Source organism: Leopardus geoffroyi, chromosome X (assembly GCF_018350155.1).
Source record: "Leopardus geoffroyi isolate Oge1 chromosome X, O.geoffroyi_Oge1_pat1.0, whole genome shotgun sequence".
NCBI lineage: Eukaryota > Metazoa > Chordata > Mammalia > Carnivora > Felidae > Leopardus > Leopardus geoffroyi.
The window spans coordinates 110,048,770-110,065,210 of record NC_059343.1 but is presented as its reverse complement, the minus strand read 5'-3'; the positions used below and the strand labels follow the sequence as shown (position 1 = coordinate 110,065,210).

Genomic DNA, 16,441 nt, shown 5'->3' with positions numbered 1-16,441 from the left:
GTAGGAAAAAGGAAATAGATTGAATTGTGGAGGTTTTATAAATGCTCTGCAACTTTTTCCTTTGTCTGTCATCAGCTTTTTGAGGCAGATGCATTTCAGAAATTTCACTGGCCATTTTCTCCCCCTGCTGCTTTTTGGGTGCAATTTCAAAGTGAGTAGATGGGAAGGGGGGACTGGAAGATTCATGGGTGTAGTAGCACATCCTTCAGCAGAGAACCTCTTTCCTATGGGATCACTTTGCTGTTTTCTTAACTCAGTAACATAGCGAACGACCAGATGAGAATGATTTGTTTTTAAGGCCAAAGGAAATGGAAAAGAAGTGAAATTCAGGCAAGCATCAATGAACTTACGTGCTAATCTCTGCAATGCTTCTTTAATTTTCCATGTATATTTGGGAAGGGAGAGAGAGGGTTCTTTGTCTTCACTAGCCTTAGCTGCTGTTTCTCAGGTAGTGCCAGCTCTACTGGCGGATGGCAACTGTCACAAGGACAAGACTTGTAGAGTCCTTTATGACATGGTCTGCTTCTTTGCACTGAGGCCATGGCAACTCTGAACATGTGGGTCTAGAAGGAGGGCTTGGGACACCATTGACTCAGCTTGGGAAACCTGAGGGGTGATTTTTTTTCAGACCAAGATAGTGTCTGGGCTGTTACAGACCCAGTGTGATAGGATATCTTGCCATCCATTCAGAGTGCTTAGCTGGTCTAAAGAAAACACTGGAACGTTTCTAGTCCCTAGTCATTGGTTTTCCAAAGGCCAAGAACAATAGGTCATTACAGACTGTGCTGGGTCATCCCTCCCCTGCCTCCACCCCAACCCATCCCAACATGTTTACCAAAGCCTTAATCCCCTACGAGGACCAAAAGCAAATGTTAGCAAATGCCAAAAACCAAGTGTATCCCCTCCCCCCGCTCTCAACTCCAATTAAAGTATTTTGGCCTATAATTAAGTTTGGGCCTCTTGAAGAATGAATACTATACAGCGGAGATTTGTTACCACCAAATGTTGTGCATATAAATATGTCATTCTGAGTTCCAGAGTTGTTTTGAAAAAACTTAAGGGGCTTGGTTTTCTTTTGAAATGTTGTGTTCCACAGATAACGTTGATATTACATTATTTGGTCTCGTCATCTATTGTTTGGATAGAAAATGCAGATTTTTTGGTCTTTTATAAGCCTTCTTTAACGTAAGCGGCAGTCTCTGGTAAGGTAGTATTGCTGTACATTTGCATTGTTATAGAATTAAATTATGGACTCTGCCATTCAAAACAGAATGCTTTATAAATCAAGTAAAATCTCATAACTAAGATGAATAAGTATTTTTAAGTCTTATGCTGCCTCATATTCCATACTTTAGTTTTAGAGCCCAAGTTGATGTAATTATTAAAGTGTAATTCTTTTTTCTTTTTCTGTTTCTGTGTACTGTTTTTGCTCTGTCCAAATGTCATTAGTTTTCCAAGACGAGGCTTAAGAAAAGTTATTATATGTAAGGGACAGTAATCTCAAAGCACAAAGGCAGGCAGTAATTCTTTATCTGTAGATTGCCAGGAAAGGTGCCAAATGCACGGTGTTCTCTCTCTGCCTGGCTTCCTCCCCCCTCTCTCTGATCGCATTCAGTGTAAACGATGTTAAAACTCTAAATTGTAACAATGGTAAAATCCTAATGTATTCCTTTTCTTTTTATTGTTTAAACGGATCTATTGTTTGGAACTCCCAAATATAAGAGACGGCCCTCCTTATAAAGCTGTCTCAAGAAGGGGTTACAAACTGTGTTCTGTGCAGACGTCTATGGTTGTGTTTGCCACTCATCTGGAAAAGCTGTCAAGGTGGGTTTGCAATTCCAAGGCGATCCTGCTCAGCCTGGGAAGTGGAGCGGTGGTCCTAAATGGGACTATGCGGGAAGAGGAAACCTAGTCTATGGAGAAGGAAGGTCGGGAGTAAGTTCTTTAGATCTGGTTAAGGGGGCGGGATCTCCAAATGCAGCTGTGGTTAGTGATGAGGAAGGACTGAAATTCAGAAGAGTGAGCAGAGATTGGTATGGAGATTTACAATCTGAGCCAGTGTGGTGATCGATGAAACTTGACAAGAACTTCATTTCTCCAGAGAAAGAGATTAGAGAGGAGAGCAGAGGATTTAGGACTGAACCTTGGGGAAATCTTAATGTTAGGGTGTGGGAGGAGGAAAAGAGACCCCGAAGTATAAACTAGCATGCTTGGCTGTGGAAGCCACCAAGCATCCCTGCTTCCTGTGGGGCTGTTAACTCAGAGCCAGAGGATCACGGTTATACTGGGTGGAGGGTGGAGAATCTGGAGGCTGAAATCCTTGTGACTTTGCTTTGGTGCAGATTGTGGTAGGTGTAAAATGAAGCTGTATGTTTTTCTCGTAGGAGGCACACAAATGGGGGGGGGGGACCCACTATTATTGTGGTTTTAAGCACACGTAAGGATTCCTAAGCTACTTTTATGAAATCAGAAAACTCTTAGTGCCAACAAATTCTTCCTTTTCCAGGATATGCAGAGGAATGTGAAGGTACATTGAAATTAAGATATTATTTGATTTTATAAATCATTTAATTTGGTCGCAAATAAATTGATCATCGGAAGAGACGAAAGGACAAAGCCGACAGAAAACAATAGTGGCTCCTGTAATTTCTCAAGCTATGTGTTAAGTTATACTCAGCTTCTTGCCAGAAGGAAAATGATAGAGCCCCTTTGTGGCTGTGATCTGGTATTTAAAAGGGCTGTTGCAGTGCATCTGGCTTTGCGTTAAATGTGGCTCTATAAAGTTGAATCTCACACCTCGATTCATGGTGAAATTCTAGGAATGCTTTAGTGACGAGATAACTAAATACGGAGAAGTGATTGTGGACACCATTTAGTCATGTTAAGTAAGGAAAATTCATAGCATGTGCTAAAAACACTCCGTGAACTAGGACGCCTGGGTGGCTCAGTTGGTTGAGCGTCCAACTTAGGTTCAGGTCATGTTCTCACGGTTCGTGAGTTCCAGCCCCCGCATGAGGCTCTGTGCTGACAGCTTGGAACCTGGAGCCTGGTTCAGATTCTGAGTCTCCCCCGCTCTCTGCCCCTCCCCCCGCTTGCACTGTCTCTCTCCCTCTCCCATCCTCCCTCCCTCTCTCTCTCTCTGTCTCTCTCAAAAATGAATAAACAGTAAAAAAAAAAAAAAAAAAGCACGCAGTGAACTAACCCATTTCTCCTGTGGATTCAGGCAGCCTAGCAGGTTGCATTCTTGGGTCCAAAAAAATAAATAAATTTTAAAAAGCTGCCTTTTTTCTCCACCCCTTTCTCCAATAAGCTCATGCACTGTAAAAAAAAAAAATTTAGCATCTGTGGGAAAAAGAATTGCTGACATTTGTGCTTGTCTTAAAAGGATTATAGTGGACCTGGTAATGTAATTGAGAGAATCACTAGCATCTTTGTATAGTGCTCATGAGTTAAACAAATACAACAACAGATCACATTTGATGATGTGATAAATCCCTGTCCAGTGACGTCCTTTGCTGTCACATAGTAGACACCATAATTAGCAGCCAGGTCAGCATTTCGGCAACACCAAAGGCATATTTGATTGTCCAGGACTGACATCTTATCCTGTCTGGAAGTGCTTAAACACATCAATAAAACTTTGAAAGAGCCGAGACTCCAAAATACACTTTGGTCTCATTTACCCAAGTGATCCAGGACCATTGCTTCTGGAACCTGAAGAACAACATGAGTGCCAGATGTAGAGATTTCTTCTTTGATGAACACAACGTTGGGGGATTTCAGGATGGTTCTCACATGGTATGGATTCAGGAAAAAGAACTTTAGAGCCCAAATTGTCCAGAATAGTGGATCTAAAATGTGTAAGGTATATTTATGTGTATACGGTTTTCTAACATTTTCCCTCCATTTTCTTGATTGCTTGTCGATGTAGATCCAAATCCGGAATCTTAATTAATTTCACAGGCATGATTTTATATCTCACATCAGGAAATTTTTATTTAAAATTTTATTAAATTTTGTCCTGTTGTGATGGTATCACAGTATTCCTAATATTTTATGTTTTCCACATAATTTGATGCATATCAAAGTAGGGCAGAGCAAAGTGCCTACGAGAATGAGTTCTGGCATCAGCCTCCCTGGGTTTTAGTTCCGGTTTTGTCACGTTTTTAATTGTGTGCATTTCTCTTAGTTACCTCATCTCAAAGGTGAAGGTTACAAGGGTATCCATCTTAGAGGGTTGGTTCAAAGCCTAAATGAGCCAATGGATGTAAAACCCTCCTTACCGGTCTCCTCCACTCACAGCTTGGAGCTGCATAAACTTGGTAGTTTGTTGCCAGCTTTGTGTAAATATCAGCGCAGGCTCATCCAACTCTTCATTTGTAGGGTCGGTGTGCTAGAGAGAACTGCAAGTATCTCCACCCTCCTCCACACCTAAAAACGCAGCTGGAAATTAATGGACGGAACAATCTGATTCAACAGAAGACTGCCGCAGCCATGTTCGCCCAGCAAATGCAGTTTATGCTCCAGAATGCTCAGATGGCATCACTTGTAAGTCACGGTTATGTCTTGGGCAAAAACTGTATCTATGCGTTTTTGTTTCTGTTTTTGTTTTTGTTTTTGTTTTAAGAATATCGCTCTACATCGGAATAACCTTTCCGGGCCTTCGGGAACTTAGTTCCAGAAGGATTTAGGATGCCTGTTAATGTATTCATTGACACTACAAAGCTGTTGCGCACGTGAAGGGAGCCTTTGGGTGTGTTGGGTTTAAAACCTGGGTTGCATTTACCATGAATTCACCTTATAGAAGAATATGAATATTAATATTTTAAGATGAGGAGGTTTGATGATTATTACAAGTAAACCGTTGAATTCTAGGATGTTAATTGAAATGTCCTTACTCTTTGATGGTGGTTTTTGTTCCTTTTTAATAGGCTTTCTACTTTGAAATAATTACAGATTTAAGGAAAAGTTGCAAAGACAGTACAGAGAGTTCCCATATTATCCCTCACCCAGTGTCCCCCACTGTTAATTTCTTATGTTTTCATGATATATGAAATGAAGAAAGTGACATTTTCCACATTACCGTGAACTAAACTCCCGAATTTTTTCAGACTTCATTAGTCTTTCCATGAGTGTGTCACCTTTCTGTTCCAGTGCTGAATCCAGGGTACCACCGTGTATTTTATTTGACTGCAGTCTCCCCTCTCTCGCCTGGTCTGTGACCATTTCTCAGTCTTTCCCTGTTTCCCGTGACCTTGACATTCTTGACGAATCCTGGCCAGGTATTTGATGGTGGTTTAACATAACCCAGCCACGGAGTTTCCCTTTGCAGAAATTACAAAGATTATGTTGTCATTCTAGACTAGCGTCTAGTATTTTTGTGGATCATTGAGTTGAAATGGATCCTTTAAAAAAAGTGCTTTTGTCCCTTTTACGGTTTAGTCTGAGACCTTCCAGGAGGAATTGGAAACTGTCCCTTTTCTACTGAGCCCTTTCAGGTCTCAAGTTTAGTTCAGTGGTGTCCCATTCCCTTAAACCATTACCTAGATGCTAATTTGAAAGTGTTACGTTGTCTTTGTTACCCATTTCATCAGTGACTATGTAATAAACTCACTGAAAGCTGAAAGGCATACATAATATTTAGATGCAGCAAAAAAATGTGGGGGTAGGTTAACCTGCACTCAGCAAAGCCTATTTCATTATAGCACTGATTCTCAGAATTCAAGGAAATCAATATGGAGAGGGCACCCCTTAACTGGTACATCTTTATAGATAGTGCACAAAACAGGTGGTAGAGGCATTGATGAGTTGCTACAATTTTGCACCATGATCCTCTTTTTCCAGAAAGTCCAGGCAAATTTAAGCAAAATGAGTAGATTTCATCTCCTGTACTATTAGTTTGCCAAAAACATTTGCCTTGGAACTCAGTGGTGATGAATTATATTCATAAATTAGTTCCCAGAAGGTCATTAGTGAGCTCTTTAGAGCTCTTCTTTGACCTTTAGTAATACTTCATATTGTTGAACTCCTTCTCCAAACTCTTTCATTAGCTTTCACGCGCTGATTTCCATTTTTTGCTATTTCTAAAGGGGTAGGGAAGAGACAGTGCTCTAGATACTGAGAATAGCATGAACAGAGCCGCAGAGAAATGACATGTGTGGTGAGTCCAGAAAATGTGAGTAGAAGGACAATACAGCAAGGGAGCTTTTCATCCACCATTATTACTACTCTTGGCCTCTCATAGGATGTCCCAATCTCAGACTGAGCAAAGAATGGGGCCAGATTGTATCACACACCTGAGCCCAATATTTCCTACAGTGCCGGCGCATGTGTTTTGTTTTGTTTTTTTCATAGGTCAAGGGACAGCAATGGAGCATCCATCAAATGCCCTGTTTCAGGGAATCAGAGAGCAGAGCCTGGGATAAAGTAGGGGTAAAGGCAGAAGGCAGACTATTCATCTTCTATTCAACCTCCAGGAGAATCTTTCCATTCCCCTCTCAACCATTCATGCATTATTGATCATGCTGCCTCACCCTGGAGAATAGGGAGTGGCTTTTTTAGAGTCCAATAAGAGATCCATTGAGTTTTCCAGCCTCTTGTGCTTTCTAATTTGATTCTCCATGCTTTCTGTAATAGAATACATTTCCCTTTTTTCTTCAATGAGGGTAATTTCAGATTTCAGGCTGCAGAATATGACTGATAGGACTCACAGGAGTACAATTTATTTTATAGCATATCGTAAGATACAAGACATTACTTAGAAGACCCCAGGGAACAATTGGAAATTGCTTTCTACCTTGTAGATTATTTAACAATAGCTGTTGTGATGTGATAAACTGATAAAAGATTAATTTCTGCAGTTATTATGTATACAAAAAACTCACCCCAAGATGATTGATATGATCCTATTTTGTGGTCTAGAAAGCTTTGTAGGCGTGTTGTAATTGCGCTAGTGTGAGCAATTTTAAGTGACATTTACCAGTCTTGTTTGAAAGAAATGTTCTTTCTCGTGGATCTTGATATTACTATAGAAATAACATACGATTTTACTTAATTTTTCTCGTACCTACGCTCCCCAAACATCTCTCTATGCTTTTGAACCCCACCACCCTGGTAATCTGGTTCTTCTTCCCTAAAATAGTCAAGCTTTTGTTTAAATTTCCAATGTTGATATTTTTTTTCCAGTCCTGATATTTGTGTGGTTGCATAGTAAGACCCGTTTGGTATCACTGGCTTGAACTTCAGGTCTTTCCACAAAGCATACTTTGATCCGTTTCTAGGATACCAAAAGAGCACATCTGCTTTTGGAAAATTGAGTATGGTTTGCTTATTATAAGCCCCCAGATAAAGGGAATGTCAACCTAAATGGGATGGTAGCTAGAGGACAGATTCTGTTCACTGTGACTGAACAATGAATAAAAGCCACACCTAGTCAATTTGGGTGGAATGCTTGCTGTAGCAGGCAGGTTTGCTCACTGTATTTAACAGGTCTGAATTGACATTTGCTAGTATAAAATTCTACCTCTGAAAGCTTTTGTTGGATTTATTAAGGAAGTTTAGCAAGTGAGACAAAGGGCGTGACTCCCCAGTGTTTTTCACTGCAGTTAAGAGAGAGAGTTGCTGATGTTCACAGCAAAAAAAAAGAAAAAGAAGAAAAAGAAAAATCATGTTAAAGAACTCCCCCTGGCATAATTAAGAGGCAAACACGAGCCCCGTAGAAGAATTTTAGGGAAAAGCAGGCATGATGGATTGGGATTGCTCTCAAGCAAAGCTAATGTCTTAAAATTTCAATTTCACAATTAGGCATTTTCGTTATGGAGGTGGGGAAGGACTCTCAACTGCTGGATGTAATGTGTGCATGTATTCAGTGGATATGATGTTGTAAGTCTATTAAAAATATTTCTGATGTAGACATTTTGCATAATCTAGACCTGTCTGTATCTAGTAAACTCCTTTAGTTTCTCTCTTTGAATGTGGTGATTCACATGGAGGCAGTTCTTCACACGCAGGTGAACTTCACCCAGTCAAGTGTATTCACCTGATGATTTATATACAGGTTATTGGTTCAGCTATTGGGGTGTGCCAAGTCATCTGGTCTGCTGTATGTTTTTCATGGCTTGCATTCCTGTGGCCAAGTTACGGTGTTCCAAACCACAGAGCCTATAAACATGGGTTCCCCTCCAGACTTTTCCTTCATTGCAGACAGAATCATCTGATGTCTGTCTGGACCCCCCACCTTTTTACAACAATTTTATAATTCTGTTTACCACAGACATTGCCCATAAACCAGCTTATATCTTTACCTGACGTTAATATAGTAAGGAGTGAAGGTGATGTAACACTTCAGAGCCAAAAGGGGAAAAAATAGGAAGTTCCAGTAGATAGAAGGAAGGTGGATACACCGATAACGAATAATGTCTAGAGTCCAGCATTTTCAATATTTTTCTTCCTTAATTAAGTAGGACTGATAAAGTATAATATTATTCCATTCTGAAACTTTGGACTGGGGCAGTTTTAAGTGAACAGAAGTCGAATTGCAAAATAATTTGTTGACGTTTTAATTTTTGAAAACATTATAGTACTTAAATGAGTAAGTAGTTAAAGACAAAGGGTATCCTTCCCTCACCAGAATACATCGTACATTTAGCATATTCACATCAGAGTTACACTTTTTCTGGTTCACATAGCTCACATATAGTTCATATGGTTCACACACAAAACTGACCTTGTTGCCCGAAGTATCTTCTGTCTCCCTATTGTCATGGCTCTTTTGTTAAAAACTACCATGAAAAAAAGGTGGGCAAGCCATTTTGTAGATTTAATGGAAAAGGAAACCACTTCTGTATTGCAGATGACCAGTCTCATGATCCGTACAGAAATTACAATGTATTTTAATGAAGGTTCTTTGGCGGATTTTTCAGCTTATCTACTCTTGAGACGATACATGATGACATTGAGCTCTTTCATCTCAATGTGCTGACATCTAAATGTTTTGTAAAGTGATTTTTGCAAAACGTTTAAGTCGGCGATGACAGGCATTATGTAATTATCACGGTAATGTGCTCTTAATGTAATTATGACTGTCATTATCATGTGAAGTTCTGCGTTGACTGAGGTTGACCACATCGCATCACAGGAGTGTATGGAGTCATACCATGCATCCAGTCCCCCAATTGCATCCGGATTTTATCGTGTTTGCTAAAAGGTTAGACAAGATTTTACTTTTAGATATCGCAGCTGAAGCCTAACATTATTTGTTCAACAAATTGTTCCCAGGGGTAGACTTACCTTGAGGTTAGCGAAGGCTCAGGGCCCCTCATTTGCATGGGCTCCGTCCAAGGCCCTGGCAAATGTGCTGGAGCCCTAGCAATGTGTTTGCAATGCCTTTGTAAGATTTGCAAAAGATACCCGTGTATTCTTTGTTCTTAAGACTCCCCTACCCTACCCAACTGCCTCAACTTCAGGCCCCCCAGACCCTGGATTCACTCCTGATTGCAGTTGCTGGGCCAAAGTAGAGCCGTTGTTCAGGTCCTTTGCCTAGGCCGTGCCTGTCACACAGCTTGAAGCTCCTTCTGTAGTAAGACGAAAGAAGTCTCACCAGCAGTCGGTTTTCTGCCTTGCCCCAACTCTGTTAACACACAATGTGAAATCTTGTTTTTCCCGAGGTTAAACAGAAGCGCTACAATTTTTGCAGCCCAACAGAGAGCATTGGTACATGATATCTTTTACAGTGCCCATTCCTCTGATAGTAACTAATCTCAACATTCTCCCATGTGCCTCCCTCATATATTCCCACGGGATAAATTCAACGTAATCTCCTCTCAGCCCATTGTGTGTCCTTCTCCTCTGGGGCTGGTTGGCTCAGTTGGTTAGAGCCTGGAGCTAATGAGACCGTGTGGGCCTGTTAGCTTCTCTGAGATGAAGGCAGGAAGTTGGGAGGGCTCTGTGAAGATCTTTTTCTCTGAATGGAAGATGAAACAACAGCAACAGTCGACAAAATCAATGCTTGACAGCCTCACCTATTGAGGATGATTTTTTTTCTCTCAGCAAAACCATCCCCTTGCTCAGATCAATAGAGTTCAGTAGGGAGAACCACCAGGAGACTTAGTGTAAAGCCTGTGGTGGCCCCTGGCACCTGATAATAATCGTAAACTGGTCGCCCACACAATCCTGTTTTGCCTTCATATCCTTTATGCATCTACTGAATATTTTAAACTCTCCTTTCCCTGGTCTCTGCTCTTATGCCACTCTGTGGATACCAGTCATATTAACCATTCACTAGTCTGGAACCACGCATTAAGAAGCTGCCTGTCGGGGCTTCTGGGTGGCTCAGTCTGTTAAACATGCGACTTTTTTTTTTTTTTTTTTAGTTTATTTATTTATTTTGAGAGAGCGTGAGAGCATGTGGTGTGCGTGGTGGGTGCTAGCGAGCGAGTGGGGGAGGGGCAGAGAGAGAGAGGGGGAGGGAGAGAGAGAGTCCCAAGCAGCCTCTGTGCTCAGCAAGGAGCCCGTTGCGGGGCTTGATTCCACGGCAGTGAGATCTTGACCTGAGCTGATATCAAGAGTTGGATGCTTAAGCGCCTGAACCACCAAGGCGCCCCAAGTGTCCGACTCTTAATTCCAGCTCAGGTCTTGATCTCAGGGTCAAGCCCTGAGAGTTTGAGCCCCAAGTTGAGCTCTACACTGGGCATGAAGCCTACTTATAGGAAGAAAGAAAGAAAGAAAGAAAGAAAGAAAGAAAGAAAGAAAGAAAGAAAGAAAGGAGGGAGGGAGGAAGGAAGGAAGGGAAGGAGGGAGGGAGGGAGGAAGGAAGGAAGGAAGGAAGGAAGGAAGGAAGGAAGGAAGGAAGGAAAAAAAAGAAGTTGCATCTTTTGATCTACAGTATCACAAAGCCATTGTTTCAGAACTCTACATTGGATACCTTCTGATACTGACGATTCAGCCACTCCAGTTTAAAAATGCACACATCCCTATATTTGTGTATGTGTGTATGCTTGAATGGCACACACGTGTGTATAAAGTGTCCTGTGCTGCTGACACACAATGTGCATCTATGTGAAAAGACCGTTTGGGAGCAGCCTTCTGCCTCAAGTCTTCCTTAGCAGACAGGAAAACTGATGGATTGATGGATTTATTCAATCCCTCTGCCACCACTTCTGATCCCTGAGTGTTTCTTTTGTGCTGTGATGTTTGAATTTGATTTTTCTAACTGATAATCCTAAAATTAATCAGTGGCTTAGGAATCACTTTTCATTCAACCAAGTACATACTTATCGAGCATCTGCCCTCTAGGAATGTATGATCTAACAATAGTAAGATGGTGAATTAATATTTTTGTGCTACTCTTAGTGTCTGATTTCTACCTGATCCTCCAAATTTTTTTAGACCTTTCGCCTTTTCTGGTTGTCTTCTGTAGAGTTATCTTTCTATTAACTCTGTGTTGTTGTGTTGTTGTGGTGGCGGTGGTGGAGGTTTGTTGAACCCTTGATAATTATAATAACCCTTAGCATCTATTTATCCTGGACTTGCATTGAAATGTTTATAGTCTCCAGACTTCCTGCGGTTCTCGGCTTTTCTCAGCTCCAGTCATCCCTCCCCCACTCATGTTTTGTTTAATCCCCTTTGTTAAAATTGGGTAACCACTTGAGTCCTTCATACTTTCCCTTTCCTGATGGAGTACTAGTCACTTGAGTGCCGCTATTATCACATATAGTTCACCAACATACAATTTTTAGGTCAGTCCTTGTTCACTTTTCAGGAACAGAGTCAAAACTGCCTTGCCCGTCTAAAGAAGTCATTTGCCCTCTTGCCATATTCTTACCTGTAAAATCGTCTGGTGTGACACAGATTTGTCTTTGGGCACTCCGTCGTAACTGCTGGCCTATTTTGCAGCTTCTTTTCCGCCAAATATGGGCAGATCCAAACCATATTGTATCCTCCCTTACATGCTATGTTTTATACCTTTAACACTCACAACAATATATTGATCCATTGCCTACCTTCTGTGATTAAGGTCAGAAAAGCCAGACGTAGATGAGGACAACTATTCACTTTTGACCATTGAATTTATGTATTTTTTTGGTGATTTTTTTTTTTTTTTTTTTTTTTTTTTTTTTTGCCTAGCTCTCTCTTGGGCTACAGTGACTTATTCATTAACAAGTAGGATTAGTACATAAACACCACTATCAGCTTGCGTCTGTTTATAAAGTTAACTCTCAATTATTGAGGGACCAATTAACTAGTCTGGAGGTTATACGGGCATCACTCAGAACATCACTCAGAGAGTGTGGAGATGACCAAGCAAAAACTCTGAAAGAAAGATTATTCAGTTGTGCTCCATGTGAACAGTAAAGTCTGGGGGAAACTAAACTTATACATTTCAAAGTGCTTTGGGATTAGCTAAGGACAGAAATTCACATGGTGATGGTGAGCAGGGCTTCCTTTTATACTATATAAATGCTTGTCAATGAGCAATAAAATTAAGGTATTATGAGTGCTAGTAAAAGTTAAAGAGTGTTATTTTTCTGGTATTAAAATCTAGTCAACAAATTATTACCAAATGTTTGCCATCCTATAAAAGGAAATGTTTAGTCGCCCACCTCTAGACAGGAGCTCAGAGAGGGAAGGCCTCAATTATGTTGACTTCAGGCAAGGACTGGCATAATTGACTTAAAGTGTCTTGCATTCATCACACAATAATTGTAATGATCCTTGGATATTACTGAAGTAACTACAAATAGATCTAAGCTGTTGGGGAGACACAAAGATTGATTTCGCATAGCACTTCACATTTTTTTCTTTATACTAGCTTGAGGGATAACCCATTTTAAATGATAACTCAATGTTCCTAAAATGTATGTGTAAACTAGAGATATTTCAGGCATAGTTTTGCAGTGGGTTGTATTACAATTCAGAGGTGCTTCAAGGGGCGCCTGGATGGCTCAGTTGGTTGAGCATCCAACTTCAGCTCAGGTCACCATCTCGTGGTTCATGGGTTCGAGCCCTGCTTTGGGCCCTGTACTGACAGCTCAGAGCCTGGAGCCTGCTTGGGATTCTGTCTCTCTCTCTCTCTCTCTCTCCCTCTCTCTCAAAAATTAAATAAACATTTTTTAAAAAGGTGCTTCAGAATCCTTTAAGACCCAAAATGTGGTGGCTCCTAAAATTTTACCTTTCACAAGATTCTATCTCCCCATTCTTAACCACTGAGTACTTATTGTTTCATAAATAAATAGTGAAGAATGCTAATTTTAGTACCAATTAAGAAAATATTGTAGTGAATATTTTAGTATTGGTTTCTAAAGCCAAACCTTTTCAACTTGTGGAATCACGCCACAAGTATTAAATTTATATACATATAAAATTAGTGCTTTACTCCAGAAATGGATGGAGTGCTTTACTTTCTTGGAACCCTGTAGAATGAGGGTCAGCGATTGCTTCTGTAATTGACTAACTAGTAAGTATTTCAGGCTTTGTGGCACAAGAGGCAACGTCAAGGATACTATGTAGGTACTTCTCCAAAAAGAGAAAAAACAAATATGTACAACTTTTCATCAATACAGATCTCCTAATGAGCACAGTGGAATTTATTTAAGGACCGTGAAATATGCATTTCACATACTTTTCGTGTGTTATGAAATAGTCTCCATCTTTTACTTTTTTCAACCATTTAAAAATGTAGTAACCATCCTGGTTTGTCGTCCTGACCATACAAACATAGGTGGGCCGGATTAGGCCCAGGGGCTGGAGTCTGCCTACCCTTACTTAGCCTGCAACACACGCTCTTTGACAGTGATTAGTCCATAACCCAGCCCCAGCGGGAATTCTGTGAGGGCTTTAAGTTGCTGAGCAAGTTCCATATTCAGAGTCCACGGCTTTCAGTGAAGTCCAGGATTAGGGGCCACTGTTCTAGAGGCGATCACTGACTTTTACGAGGTATTTCTAAGGCCCTGGTAGTTCCTAGGTACCGTGCGATCACTCTTGGGAATTCCTACCCTACCAGCTAATGCTGTTGGAGACGTGGGGAGTAAATAACTGTCTAGGTGACCTTGTTATTCATGAATCAGTTGTCTCCACCATTCTTCACGGTTTGTTTTTATAAGACCCGGAGAAAGCTGAAATTCCACCCCTCTGGTTCTCGGAGGAAAAACCTTCTTATATTTTCAAATATTTAGTAAATAATTTAGGTTCGAGTGAGTATCTGAAACAGATTTAAGTGTCCAGACCATTTCAGGTTCAGCCGGCTAGGAATTTTTTTCTTTAAAAGGTTCTTTACCCCCAAGATGGGTTCTTGTTAGCTCAACTGTCAGGCAGGGCTGCAGACGAGGTATAGGCAGGATTAAAATTGCTTATTAAAACTGAATGTGTGAGCTTGCCGGCTGCTTAACAGGTGGCTGTTAGCCAAAGCTAAGCCCTTGAAATGTTCAAACTCAATGGAATAGTTACCCTGGGGCAGAGGTGGTGGTAAGAAAACCAAAATGTCCATTTGAAAATAAATAAGGAGCTCAGGAGTCCCTGCCTAGGCCCAAGGGTTGTGCTTAGAAGAACTTGCTTCTTCTCAATAAACAGTGTTAAAGAATGAAGTTTTTACTCAAGGAGAAAATGGTTACAAAAGCGTTAATACTCATTTTAGAACGTAAAGATGGCACAGTATAGTTCGTGGCAAAACCTGAAAAAAATCCAAACATTTTCAGCAAGCCCTTTGCACTTTTTATATGGACTTCTAAGTAATTTACAACTTCTTTTCATACACTTGAAGCCTATAACAAACCTAAACAAGTTACAATATATTCCAAAGAAAGCAGAAGTTAACCAGGAAAATTTCCCCGAAAAAGGAAGGAAAAAAATTACAGAAGTTCAGAGCTACTGCAAATAGGAAGCATCACTTACATGCATTAGGCTTAAATATTATTAATTGATCACTATTTATTAGTGATTAATGATTTTTAATCTGGAAAACCCACTCACCTACAGGTCTTTCTTTTAATTCAGTAGTTTTCGAAGAGAATTGTAATAATGGTTCTTGTCACTTCTGTAAAAGGCAAAGGCAGAAAGCATCCAGGAGAAACAGCAGGGTGACTTCAGTGAGAAATTTACTATGAAAGTCAGAGAGAAAAGAGAAGTAAAACAAAGCACTGTTGTGTGGTTCAAATGCAGAGTTTTTACAATGAGAGATTCTTGCTGGTTTTGAGACAACCATGAATCATCAAATTGATAAACTGTGCCTTATCATGGAAGCATGCCTGGGTGGCAGTTTCCAAGAGATTTCCATCTCATTATATAACAATATCACATCAGCTAATTCCCGGAGCTTCACATCTCATTCAGTGAGGTGAGAAGTATGGCGTGTCCTTACAGCCTTACATCACAATGCCTAGTTGGGCTGGGTCAGCCCTAGACCTGGTCCTCAGACCTTAAAGCCCCTCCCTGACTGCACCATCATCTTTCCCGGTGCCTGGTGTTGCCCCTTCCTCTGAAAGCTCTTGGCTGCCATGCATTCTCTACTCACCCTAGTGAGTCTTGTCAGTTTTGAGGGGCCAAGCTCTTTCTGTCCTTCCTAATGTGCCAATTAGCTACTTTGAGAAAATCATCTACAGTAGAGTGCTCTTTGCGAAGCCCCTTCCTTCCATGTTGGCATGTGTTTTTTTTTTTTTTTAAGTTTGTTTATTTTGAGAGAGACAGAGATAGCACAAGTGGGAGAGGAGCAGAGACAGGGAGAGAGAGAGAGAGAGAGGGAGGGAGAGAGAGAGAGAATCTCAAGCAGGCTCTGCCCTGTCAGTACAGAGACCGAGGCAGGGCTTGAACCCACAAAACTGTGGGAACATGACCTGAGCCGAAGTTGGATGCTTAACCGACTGAGCCACCCACGCACCCCTGGCATGTGGTTTTTAATGGGCTTTGGGGAGACGGCTATGCAGGTGAAAATTTCAAGTCAGACTAGGGGGTGGGTTGGTGAATATGTATATTGGCCCTCACTTCATACTCCATAGCCTCCCATTCTACCTATACTTAGGGCTGTTCCTATTCATGTGAGGTAGCAGAAGATATGGATACAGCTTGACAGGGCAAAAGATGCATTCTTTCTTTAGTGAAAGAAATCACAAGAAAGCAAGAAAGAACAGCTGCTATTAATAATGCACCGAGAGAAACCACCAGGTGCACACCAAGGCACTATCTACCTTATAGAGTCCCTGCTAGAAATATACTGCATTTAACCATGGTTTGTTATTAATCCATTAAATGCTTCCATTTCTTTTTAAACCTGATCACTGATTCTATCAGTCATTTACTAAGAATGGGGTATTACAGTGGAGAAAAGAGAACTATCAAAGAAATTAGAACCACATTGAAAAGAAAAGATTCCCACATGTGAAACAAGCTGGAAAATAGCACACAGAGGGATAAACTACATGGTTACAGATAATAAAGGCAATACATGTATCAA

General features: G+C 40.8%; 1 protein-coding gene and 1 long non-coding RNA gene across 14 annotated transcripts in view; one reads left to right on the top strand and one right to left on the bottom strand.

The window, feature by feature from the left end:
• Nucleotides 1-16,441, top strand: part of MBNL3 (muscleblind like splicing regulator 3) — a 112,258-nt gene that overhangs the window by 75,425 nt on the left and 20,392 nt on the right. For 12 of the 13 annotated variants that reach the window (XR_006711048.1, XM_045472479.1, XM_045472478.1 and 9 more), the window contains one exon: nucleotides 4,384-4,548. Coding sequence is in view for 12 of the 13 variants with exons in the window: in XM_045472479.1 (XP_045328435.1) it covers nucleotides 4,384-4,548 (165 nt within the window). In the remaining variant the exon portion in view is untranslated. Of the gene's footprint in view, nucleotides 1-1,720; nucleotides 1,825-4,383; nucleotides 4,549-16,441 lie in introns of those variants that run through there. The other variant, XM_045472482.1, reaches the window with a different exon arrangement.
• LOC123595144 lies at nucleotides 8,543-15,071 on the bottom strand. Its single transcript, XR_006711051.1, has 2 exons — nucleotides 14,965-15,071; nucleotides 8,543-9,198 (listed from the first exon to the last, which is right to left on the bottom strand). It is a non-coding gene; the product is annotated as an uncharacterized LOC123595144 (long non-coding RNA).